Here is a 12500-nt window from a genome sequence, read left to right as displayed (position 1 = left end):
CTCCCTCCCTCCTTTCTCCCTCTCTCTCTCCACCCCGAAAGCTTTTCCACCCAACCCCCCCCAAAAAAGCCATCTCTCCGTCACGTCAAGAAGCCACTCGTCACCTCAACCGGCGCCGGACTGGGGAATACCGGTACCGTGAGCCGTGAGTCACTCTCAACCGGAGGAAACCCCTATCTCCCTCGCCGGTATGACACAATACGGTATCCGGACCGTGGGCCGCCTGTGTACTGCGGGACGGGTGTAACTTTCATCATCGTGTGTCTTTCTTGAGGGCGTTGAGTGTATCGCGATCTGACGAAATGGCAAATCAATTGAATGTATGTAGGCCTATGGTGGTGGACGTGTACGTATGTAGGTCTATGCTGGTGGGCATGTACGTATGTAGGCCTATGTTGGTAGGCATGTATGTATGCCAGTGGGTATGAGGGAATGAGTGAAAGATCTGTGGATATGAGAGAGAGAGAGAGAGAGAGAGAGAGAGAGAGAGAGAGAGAGAGAGAGAGAGAGAGAGAGAGAGAGAGAGAGAGAGAGAGAGAGAGAGAGAGAGAGAGAGAGAGTGAGTGAGTGAGTGAGTGAGTGAGTGAGTGAGTGAGTGAGTGAGTGAGTGAGTGAGTGAGTGAGTGAGTGAGTGAGTGAGTGAGTGAGTGAGTGAGTGAGTGAGTGAGTGAGTGAGTGAGTGTGCGTGTGTGCGCGTGCGTGTGCGCGCGTGCGTGTGCGTGTGTGCGCGTGCGTGTGCGTGCGTGTCCCTACAATGCTCACGCATATGTGAATTTATAAGCGCAATATGTGTGCATGTATACTGCAGTGTGTATGTATACATATACTTATACATACGTACAGAAGTGTGTTTGTATCCATATGCACAAGTGTACATATGTAAGTGCGGGATCGTATGTATATGTATCTACGTGTGTATGGATATGTAAATGTTTTGTAAGGGTATGCAAATATGTGTATTTATGTGTGGTTATGCATGTGCGTATGTTTACATGCGTGCGGATGTGTGTATACATATGTGCGTGCATGTGTGTATGCGTGTACATGTGCGTGCATGTGCGTATGCGTATGCGTGTACATGTGTGCGTGCATGTGCGTATACGTGTACATATGTGCGTATGCGTGTACATGTGTGCGTGCATGTGCGTATGCGTGTACATGTGTGCGTGCATGTGCGTATGCGTGTATATGTGTGCGTGCATGTGCGTATGCGTGTACATGTGCGCGTGCATGTGCGTATGCGTGTACATATGTGCGTACATGTGCGTATGCGTGTACATGTGTGCGTGCATATGCATATACGTGTGCACATATGCGTATCCATTTGCGTAAATATAAATATGTAGCAATACGATCGTGCATATGCGTGTCTGTCTGCGTACGGATCAAAATGCGTTTATCTGACCCCGTCTGGCGCAAGCATGAATCCATATGCGCAAGTCTGCATGCACGAAAATGCGTATGCACACGTTTCGATGTACGCATGAACAGTGTGTCCGTGTATACGCACATGTACACCTATGTGCCATGTTCATGCGTACGTATTATGCCAACATGTGGGCGTGTGTAAGCCTGCAAGTTCTTGACGGCGTCCCCCACGTGCAACGGACGCCAAGGCACACGACGGGACCGCTTTCCCTTAAATCCCACCCTTATGGACCGGAGAATCGACGACATCTATCTCTCCACCAACACACCGCACCCAAACCACCCAACGAGCCACCCAGAGGTCAAACAAGACGGGCGCGGGCGTGCGAATCCAGCGTGCCGGCCGCCCATCTGTTTACGTGGCACCATATTGACTCCATGTGATTCGTCCCCACGCGGCGGCGGCGGTCGCGGACTCGGCACATATGGCGTCCTCAAATCGCGTGTTTCCCGGCCTGGAATCCCCCGACGGCGGGCGAGGTCGACGCCGTGCATGCTGCGGAGTGGGAGGAAGGGTGGAACGAGGGCGAAACACGAGGGGAAGGGGAGAGAAACGAGGGAAATATGGGAGGTGGTGCGTCCCCCCCCCCACCCTCCCGGCTGAGGAAGCCATGCCGGTTCCGCCCCACGCACAGCTGATCTTGACGCAACGAACAGCTGTCGCGCCGAATTCACCTGTCAGATCGCCCAATCCTTCTCCCAATCCTGGACAATGCCGGTCGCAAATCAAGCCACGACATGGTTCAATCCGTCGACGTGTGCAATGAGGATTTGTAATCCCTCCAACACACCCTTTTCCAATCAATCGTGCCAGACTCCCAAACACTTTTCAAAAGCATTCTGCGAGAAAGCACCCACTCTTTCCTCCCGATTCCCGAAGGAGAGAAAAAAAAACACTCGCCAATCTTGCCAAAACATTCCTCCAAACCAACCACGAAGACGAAACAAAAATGAGAAAAACATAGACCCTCAATTTCAACTTTCCTCCCAACCACATCTGACCAACACAACACACACCCTCCTCTAAATCTACCAAGAAAAAATAAAGATCCACACGCACCCAAAAAACAGTAAAATAAAAGCCTCTTTCAACTCACCATTTTCCAGTCAATCGTGCCCGACTCCAGCACCTCCTCCTTGATATCCGAACAGTCGGATAACTTGTCTGTGCTGCTGAACATCGTGTTTCTGAAGCCATCCATGCCTTTGACAGCAGGATCATCCTTGTCGAACAGGAGGTCTAACATCCCGAAATCCGCCGAACACATCTTGATTTATTTTCCTTTATATCCAGCGTCTCAGAATTTCGATTCATCCAAAGTTTTCTCCATAGAATCCCGACGGGACGAATTCATGCACACATGCCACCGAAGAGAATCCAAAATGTATAAAATCGTCCGTTTCTTCTTTTCCTTCTACCTTGCGTCTACTCTCCTCTTTATCCTTTCAAGTTTTCTATTGTTTCTATTGCTTTTCCTTTAATTTATCTCACGCCAAAGCACTCGCAATAAATAAACAGCTGTGTGAGAAGAAGGAGGGAGGAAGGAGGGGGAGAGAGTGACGACCCTGTGCTACCCAGACAAGCGCTCACCGGCGACTGACGGTAATTAGGCCAGTTCACCTGTTCCACGCCGCCCGGTGCCTCGATCTCGCTTTCATAGTGGTAACGTTCCAGAACTCGTTTTCCTCTCTCTCTCTCTCTCTTCTCTCTTTCTCTCTTCCCCCTTACACGAACGCCGACGAAGCAGAGAGCGAAGGGAGGTGGGTTGGTCCGTTCCTCCCCGCGACGCAGAGGAATTCACACTGCTGCTAAATGTTCTGTTCAACGGGAGTGTTCGTCGGTTTGTTATGGCGTTCGTGGTGTTATTTTTTTTAATAGGAAAGAAATGGGGGGAAAAAGAACATTTTTAATACACGTAACATAGACATAAATACATCTCATACAGTTCGGAATGCCACTCCCACATGCAATGGAAAATGGCGGAACATAATGGGTGCGAGAATACATCAAATACAGTTGAAATACAGCGAGGAAAGTCATCGACAGCGTCTGGGCGAGATGACGGACGAAGGGGAATAAATCCGTCCGATCTATAACGAAAAAATTCGTATCTGGGAAAGCGATTTAGCGAAGCCACGCCCACCGCCTAGCCTCGCACGAGGTCTCCGGTGGTTATTCTGCCTCATTGATCTCCTTATTACGCTTCTATTTGGCGAGTTATTTGCTTATTATTACTTTTACGGGATATACCAATGTAAGTAGAATAAATATCAAAGTCTACGCGGACCATCTAATGCGTGAATACGGAATGAAATGAGATAAAATTGGAAGAATTAATTGGTTCAGGAAAGTACCTAACTGGAAACCCGCTCAACCAGATGACAGTTCGAATTTCATTTCTTTTCCATATGTTTTAAACGAAAATAAATACATATACAAAGGTTTACTCCATTTTTTTAGACCTTACAATTTCTCTAGCAATTATTGGCATAAAGAAAACACACAATCAAAAGCTTAATTACTGTAAATAAAGAGGTTGGACGGTGTATGAAGGCGCGGATTTTAAACGTCATTTAACTGTCAAACTGTCATATCACATTTAGATTCTTCGACAATATAGAAAGGAATTGTGATACACAAATAAGCGGATATCATAATCAGAATTGTTTAAATGAGGAAATATTCAGTAAACATTTGCATATTTTTCCGTGTTACTTTTGTTCCTGTTTTGGTTCTTATTTCGTTTTATGGGTTATCGTTAATAATGTAAAAAAGTGTGGAATAATTGTCAGTTTTCTGTTATTCGTGCTTCACTATCTTTCATCACTTTCATTCACTTCATTTTAGTTTTTTCCCTCGAATTATCACATCAGTAGGCTTAGTTATACGTCTGGAAGCGCCTACAGGGGAGTGTTTTTCACATTATCAGCAAGAAATACTAATATCTAAGCTTTTTCTTTCGTAAAACACGATCTTTTCCATCCGATAACCTTATTTTCCACTGTTGTCTCTTCTCTATCACTTCATTTCATCCAAAAATAGACATTCACTTTAAAACCCGATTCCCGAGGCACACACACGGATCCAAAATAAAAAAAAAAATCTTCATTATTTCTTCAATTTCTTAAAAACACAAAACATTCTCAAGCCCCAAAATCTCACAGAATGGATCACTGGGAACCGCTCTTCGTCCACAACCGCGCGGAGTCGACCATCTACTACAACCGAGGGAGATATTTGAGGAATTATAAGGAGGAGTCCATGGCTACCTCTCTCTCCCGAGACGTAAACACGGGACTGCGTTGCGTCAGACATGTGCCAACGCGGCGACCCTCCATTCTCCCTTTTCCACGAGAAAACGGATGTAAACAAACCCTTATTTTCACCCATGGAGAATACCCCCGTCGTTATTTCTCAATGAGAATGGTAGATATGGATGCCGAGATGTCGTAGCGAGTCCCAAATAAGAGAATTAGAGTGTATTTCTCGCTGAAATGGGAGAGACGGGGTTTCAAAATCTCGTGGGATGAAAGGGATGGGGTGTGCGCTTGCGTGAGAGAGGACAGAGAATCCACGTTGCCAGTTGCACCATTTGGGTGACTCATGAGCACGGAAGGCCTTAGTCACATGGTTGTGCGGCAGTGAATTATTTAGTACTATCGATGCGATGAGGGAAGGAGGAAGGAAGAGGAGGAGAGAAGGAAGGAAGAGGAGTAGGAGGTTGGAGGAATAGACAGAGGAGGGAAGGAAGGGAGAGGAGGAGAGGAGGTTGGAGAAAGGAAGGAAGAGGAAGAGAGGAGGAGGTTGGGGGAAGGAAGGAAGAGGAAGAGGAGGAGGAGGTTGGAGAAAGAGGAAGAGAGGAGGAGGTTGGAGGAAGGAAGTACGAGGAAGAGGAAGAGGTTGGGGGAAGGAAGGAAGAGGAAGAGAGGAGGAGGTTGGAGGAAGGAAGTAAGAGGAAGAGGAGATTGGGGGAAGGAAGGAAGAGGAAAAGAAAGAAGGGAAGGAGGAATGGAGGAAAGAAGGAAGCGGAGGAATAAAACTATAATAACATTTCTGAATATTGACGATCTTAATTTGTATCATTGGTTTATTTAATGATTGTGTCATTGTCTTACACGTACACACAGACACAGACAGATAAATAGACGGAGACAATTAAATTTTAAGAAATTCTAGTAAATAATTAAAAGAACTATCCACAGATCAATTTTCAAATTACCAGAAATATACCTGAACTTTACATAGAAGTTCACAGGGTACAGGTGTCATATAACACTACTATGGTAGGAATCTTAAACATTGGTATCTTGAAATGACACTTTTTTTTGCAATTGCTAACATAATAATGGCATTTGTTGAAGTGATAATGATGTAATGTTAATTATATTGACGATAATGCAGTCTAAATTAATGGTGATCATGGTGTTATGTGAATGATGGTGATGACAATATTAACTATGATGTCAGCAGTATAAATGATAATAATGGTAATAGTATTAATGGTAATTATGGTGTTAACAGTACTAATGATAATTATGGTGTTAACAGTATTTTATTTATGATAATTATGGTGTTAACAGTATTTTATTTATGGTAATTATGGTGTTAACAGTATTTTATTTATGGTAATTATGGTGTTAACAGTATTTTATTTATGATAATTATGGTGTTAACAGTATTTTATTTATGGTAATTATGGTGTTAACAGTATTTTATTTATGATAATTATGACGATAGCAGTAATAATGATCATTATGATGGTAAGGCCACACCAATTTTATTTATTGTTTATCGATTTTTTTTCGGAAAGAAGTGGAGCGACAAGGCGAAAAAATGGAATAAGTCTGTGGAGAAGAAAGAGAGATTGCAGAACATGAAGAATAACAGGATTATTCTAGTTTTTTTTTTCTCTTACCATAATTCCGAATAAAGAATATTGTTTTTGACCGAAGCTACACGAGTTGTCAACTACTATTATTGTATTTTTTTGTATGTTGTCCATCCAAAATTTAATAAGCCAGTAACTAAAAATAATAATAATAATAAAAAATAATGATAATAATAATAATAACAATAAAAACAAAACTACCCAAAAACCTGTAGTTTTTTTTTTTTTTTTTTTTTTTTTTTTTTTTTTTTTTTTTTTTTTTTAAGAATTGAGTCGGCGAATACGAGAAACATCGAATAAAATTGGCGTAGCCTAACAAAATCATTTACAATCATGAATAAATAATTTACCCTCATAAATAAATAATAAATTAATTTACCTGAGTCTTTGCAGGCTAGCAACTGCAAACCAGACGCTCTACCAACCCACAAAAAAATAGCGTGCAACTAGGAGCTATTTAACACCCATAGACGTTACTTACCAATCTACTCATACTTGGTTAAAGGTAACTATTCCATCTTCATAAATACAACTCGTTTACAATCATGTTAATAGCAGTGATGATGTATGAAGATTTTATGATAGTGATGTTGGTGATTTAAGTTATGATGACACCAATATGAGCGATAATTAAGAATTAGGATATTGTTGTCATATTCTGTGACCTTCAATTCGATGATATTTGATATGAAGTCGATCGTCTACAAGTCAGTTTTCTAGATACTTTTTTTTACTGTCATTTATAGACTTTAGATTAGATTGCCTTCAGAGATTGTAACTTCTCCGACTCTTGATAAGTTTAAAAGATCAGCTGTTTTTCTTACGTAATTAGCTGGCTTTCTTTTCTTTCTATTCTTTCTTAGCTGTATCTTTCTTTCTTACGTAATTAGCTGACTTTCTTTTCTTTCTATTCTTTCTTAGCTGTATCTTTCTTTCTTACGTAATTAGCTGACTTTCTATTCTTTCTTACGTAATTAGCTGACTTTCTATTCTTTCTTAGTTGTATCTTTCTTTCTTACGTAATTAGCTGACTTTCTATTCTTTCTATTCTTTCTTAGCTGTATCTTTCTTTCTTACGTAATTAGCTGACTTTCTATTCTTTCTTAGCTGTATCTTTCTTTCTTACGTAATTAGCTGACTTTCTATTCTTTCTATTCTTTCTTAGCTGTATCTTTCTTTCTTACGTAATTAGCTGACTTTCTATTCTTTCTATTCTTTCTTAGCTGTATCTTTCTTTCTTACGTAATTAGCTGACTTTCTATTCTTTCTATTCTTTCTTAGCTGTATCTTTCTTTCTTACGTAATTAGCTGACTTTCTATTCTTTCTTAGCTGTATCTTTCTTTCTTACGTAATTAGCTGACTTTCTATTCTTTCTTAGCTGTATCTTTCTTTCTTACGTAATTAGCTGACTTTCTATTCTTTCTATTCTTTCTTAGCTGTATCTTGACCTGCACTGATATATTTGGTGGTATAAATCTCGATTCTTTTTTAGTGTGGCTCTTTATATAGCTTACTATAATCACAATAATAATAATAATAGTAATGGCAATGATAATAATAATAACAGCAATAGCAATGATAATGAGGAGGAGGATAATATTGATTGTAATGGTAATATTGATTATAATGGTAATAGTAATGAAAATGTTACTAATATTGCTCTACTGATACCGTTAATCATACTGATAAAAATCATATTTCTAATAACAGTGATACTATGTAATCATTGTTTTAGGCCAATAAAAATGATAGTAATAGTGTAGATAAAATACATGACAAAGATGTGATAATTATGGCAATAGGTAATGACATGATACTAATAATGAAAATGATTAATGATAAGAATAACCATCGTTGTGATAATAAATAACACAACGGGATAATTTCTGATACCACTTGATAATGATAATGATAATGTTAACGCTCTTGATATAATATTGATACTGATAATGATTATCATGATGACACTGATAATGATAATCATGATGACAATGATAATCATGATGACACTGATAATGATAATCATGATGACACTGATAATGATAATCATGATGACACTGATAATGATAATCATGATGACACTGATAATGATAATCATGATGACACTGATAATGATAATCATGATGACACTGATAATGATAATCATGATGACACTGATAATGATAATCATGATGACACTGATAATGATAATCATGATGACACTGATAATGATAATCATGATGACACTGATAATGATAATCATGATGACACTGATAATGATAATCATGATGACACTGATAATGATAATCATGATGACACTGATAATGATAATCATGATGACACTGATAATGATAATCATGATGACACTGATAATGATAATCATGATGACAATGATAATCATGATGACACTGATAATGATAATCATGATGACACTGATAATGATAATCATGATGACACTGATAATGATAATCATGATGACACTGATAAGGATAATCATGATGACACTGATAATGATAATCATGATGACAATGATAATGATAATCATGATGACAATGATAATCATGATGACACTGATAATGATAATCATGATGACACTGATAAGGATAATCATGATGACACTGATAATGATAATCATGATGACACTGATAATGATAATCATGATGACACTGATAATGATAATCATGATGACACTGATAATGATAATCATGATGACACTGATAATGATAATCATGATGACACTGATAATGATAATCATGATGACAATGATAATCATGATGACACTGATAATCATGATGACAATGATAATCATGATAACACTGATAATCTCCTGATATACTGATAACACTTAACATGATGATATAAAGAACAGCGGGTGACATGCAACATTAAGAGAAGTGATGATGATAACGCTGAACATTGCAAAGAACATACTGCACAGCACACAGCGGACATGGAATCAATTGCAGAAAGATCTAGTTCATGGTTGATTGATTATGCTTGCTCGCTTTTTTTTTTTTTTTTTTTTTTTTTTTTACTTGGTCATATGTCATGTCATTTGGAAAATGTGCTATCTTCGGCTTTACAATACATACAAGCTCTCTCTCTCTCTCTCTCTCTCTCTGTCTCTGTCTCTCTCTCTCTCTCTCCCTCTCTCTCCCTCCCTCTCTCCCTCCCTCCCTCCCTCCCTTCCTCCCTCCCTTCCTCCCTTCCTCCCCTCCCCTCCCTCTCTCTCTCTCTCGCTCAGCCTTCATATGCGACATATTCTCGTTGGTTGCCATGGCTATACTTTTTTACACGAGGCGCGACCCATAACGAAGACAGGAATTAGATATTTGAGGATTACGTGAACTGCTCTTGACCCACAACGAAGTGAAGTGAAGTGAAGTGAAAGGGGAAGTGGCAGTTCAACGCAGACATGAGCGTGGAATTCGGCAGATGAGAACCCTGCGAAGAGAAAGTAACACCCACTTCATTGTAAACGATTAAGATTGAACTTTCATTCTAACTGAAATTCTAGGGGGTGACTTGCTCGGAATTTCAGAACATATTTGGCATTACACATTGCAGTTCATATAGAGAACGGTACTTAGTCCATGTACAAACTTATTTAGTACATGCTGAGTCATAGTGAACAGTACCATATATTACGAATTCATGCACTGTACATACCGAGCCATGAGCAGTAGATACACAACGTTGTACAGTGTACATAAAACATAAACCATGCACAGTACACCAAATAATCTATACAGTACATTATAAAGCCGTGAAACGTATACGAAAAATCATAACATGTTTACCGAATTATCCAGAATCATAAACACTGCATACCAAACTATACTATACATACAAACAACTATATATATATAAAACCCTACACTTTATATTAGAAACCTGTACACTGTACTTATCAAGACATGCACAGAATAAATATAGTGCAATTCTGTAGATTACAAAACCACACTGTATACCAAACTATACACTGACATTAAAAACACTATATGTCGGGGGGGGGGGAGGGACCAGTCGATCGTAAGCCTGTTTTAAGTCGATCAAACTACTGTAACTGTTGATAATTGGCCCTTCAGTAGTTGTCATGCAAACAGCTGCAATTGCATATCCAAGTACCCATGATAATTGGATTGTTATATTTCTCTTTTTTTCTGGGAATAAGTTATACTTATATTTATAATGATAGACGTGTCTGAACAACATACAATTTATAAAGTCAGACTACTTATGTGTTTTATATATATACATACACACACACACACGCACACACAGACACACACACACACACACACACACACACACACACACACAAACGCGCACACACACACACACACACACACACACACACACACACACACACACACACACACACATATATATATATATATATATATATATATATATAATAATAATAATAATAGATAATATATATATATAAATATATATATCGCGATCGACTGGTCGTTCACAAGCCTGTTTTAAGGCTAGTAGATCGCATCAGGGTAACTGTAGAAAAATTAGATAATCGGCCGGTTTTTTCAGAATTGTGCGAAACCCGACCCACAGAATATTCGCATACCTGACATGCACAAATAAAGAAATAAATGCATATCTATCAGTCTAGACATGCATATCAACCCGGCAAATAGTTGGTTAAATGCATATCTATCAGATATACAGACAGATAGACCTTTATTTCTGCATCTGTATGTGTGAGAATTCATTGGGTCGGGCCTGGCACAATTTTGACAAACCGGCCGTATATCTCACAAAAGATACACCATACACCATACCTGACGAACAGTGTGCAATACGTACAGAACAGTATACAGTGAATACAAAACTCTACAAAATGCTGTATTTACAAAACCAGATACAGTATGGATAAATCAAGGGACATTCCTAAACTATATACTTTGTGAAACCATGTCCTTTAGGGTGTAACAGTCAATGAAGTAAAAGAGGTTTACAGTATATTAGAAAAGGCAGTTTACACTAAAAGGCATTTGGCATCAAAACCGAAACCGTGCCTTGTGTATTTAGGAACATGCAGTTTAATTTATAAACCATACACTCACTATAATGACGTAGGATTTATACATACTATGCATTACTCATTTCGAAACCTTTTAGTATGCATACACATACACACACACACATATACAGCCACACGCACACACGTCCACATACAATAGCAGTCCCCGCAGACACACGCACCCTCACCGCACACATCTCAGACTCCCCCCACCCCCCACCCCCCCACACACTCACAGACACGCACTTCAGACACACCGCCCCACCACCACACACACACATACACACACACAGACACACTAACCCCAACCTCCCCCCACTTCCCCACACACGAACCCCCACCCCCTCCACACACAATTCCCCCCTCCCAGAGACACACGAACCCCTACCTCCTCCCCCCACATCTACACCCCCCTCCTCCCACACGAACTCCCACCTCCCCCCCCACATTTACACCCATCCACCCCCCCAGATACACACACGAACCCCAACCTATACACCCATCTCCCCACCGGCCCCCCCACCCACGCCCCCAACACACGCAACCTCCCTCCCCCACCCTCTCCCACCCCACACACATCTCAGACCCCCTTCCCACCCACCACGCTCCCAACACACGCAACCTCCCCCCCCCCCACCCCCAACCCCACCCCCCCACACATCTCAGACCCCCCACCCCCTTCCTCCACACCCCCTTACGAAAGGACCCCCCCCCCTCAAAACGAGGTCAAGTGATGGTCCTTCGTGATGGAGCTTCTTCTCCGTCGGGTCAGGAGTCTAAGCAACATTATGCAAGATTGTTGCAAGTCGGCGGTTCGTTCGAGAAGCTTCGTCACGGCGAAGGTTTTTGTTGAAAGGAAAGTAGTCTTGATCGCTGGCGGGAGGTGGGGGGGTGGGGGTGGGGGTGGGGTGTGTGTGTGTGTGTGTGTGTGTGTGTGTGTGTGTGTGTGTGTGTGTGTGTGTGTGTGTGTGTGTGTGTGTGTGTGTGTGTGTGTGTGTATGTATATGTTCATACATATGTATATATATACATATAAATAAATATATATATATATATATATATATATATATATATATATATATGTATATACACACACACACACACACACACACACACACACACACATATATATATATATATATATATATATATATAT

The 12500-nt window shown here is 40.4% G+C and overlaps 1 protein-coding gene across 3 annotated transcripts in view; it reads right to left on the bottom strand.

The window, feature by feature from the left end:
* LOC113829325 (cyclic AMP response element-binding protein A) overlaps positions 1 to 4821 on the bottom strand; it is a 41277-nt gene extending 36456 nt beyond the window's left edge. The window contains exons 1-2 of one of the 3 annotated variants that reach the window (XM_070117415.1): positions 4699 to 4821; positions 2526 to 3246 (exon numbers count right to left, since the gene is read on the bottom strand). In XM_070117415.1, coding sequence (XP_069973516.1) covers positions 2526 to 2696 — 171 coding nt within the window. In that variant the 5' untranslated portion in view covers positions 2697 to 3246; positions 4699 to 4821. Of the gene's footprint in view, positions 1 to 2525; positions 3247 to 4591 lie in introns of all 3 variants that reach the window. The other 2 variants (XM_070117414.1, XM_070117416.1) reach the window with 2 other exon arrangements.
* Positions 4822 to 12500: the final 7679 nt, after the last annotated feature.

This window comes from Penaeus vannamei, chromosome 40, assembly GCF_042767895.1.
Source record: "Penaeus vannamei isolate JL-2024 chromosome 40, ASM4276789v1, whole genome shotgun sequence".
NCBI lineage: Eukaryota > Metazoa > Arthropoda > Malacostraca > Decapoda > Penaeidae > Penaeus > Penaeus vannamei.
Note: the sequence above shows the minus strand (reverse complement) of the source record. Positions and strands in the feature narration are given on the sequence as shown.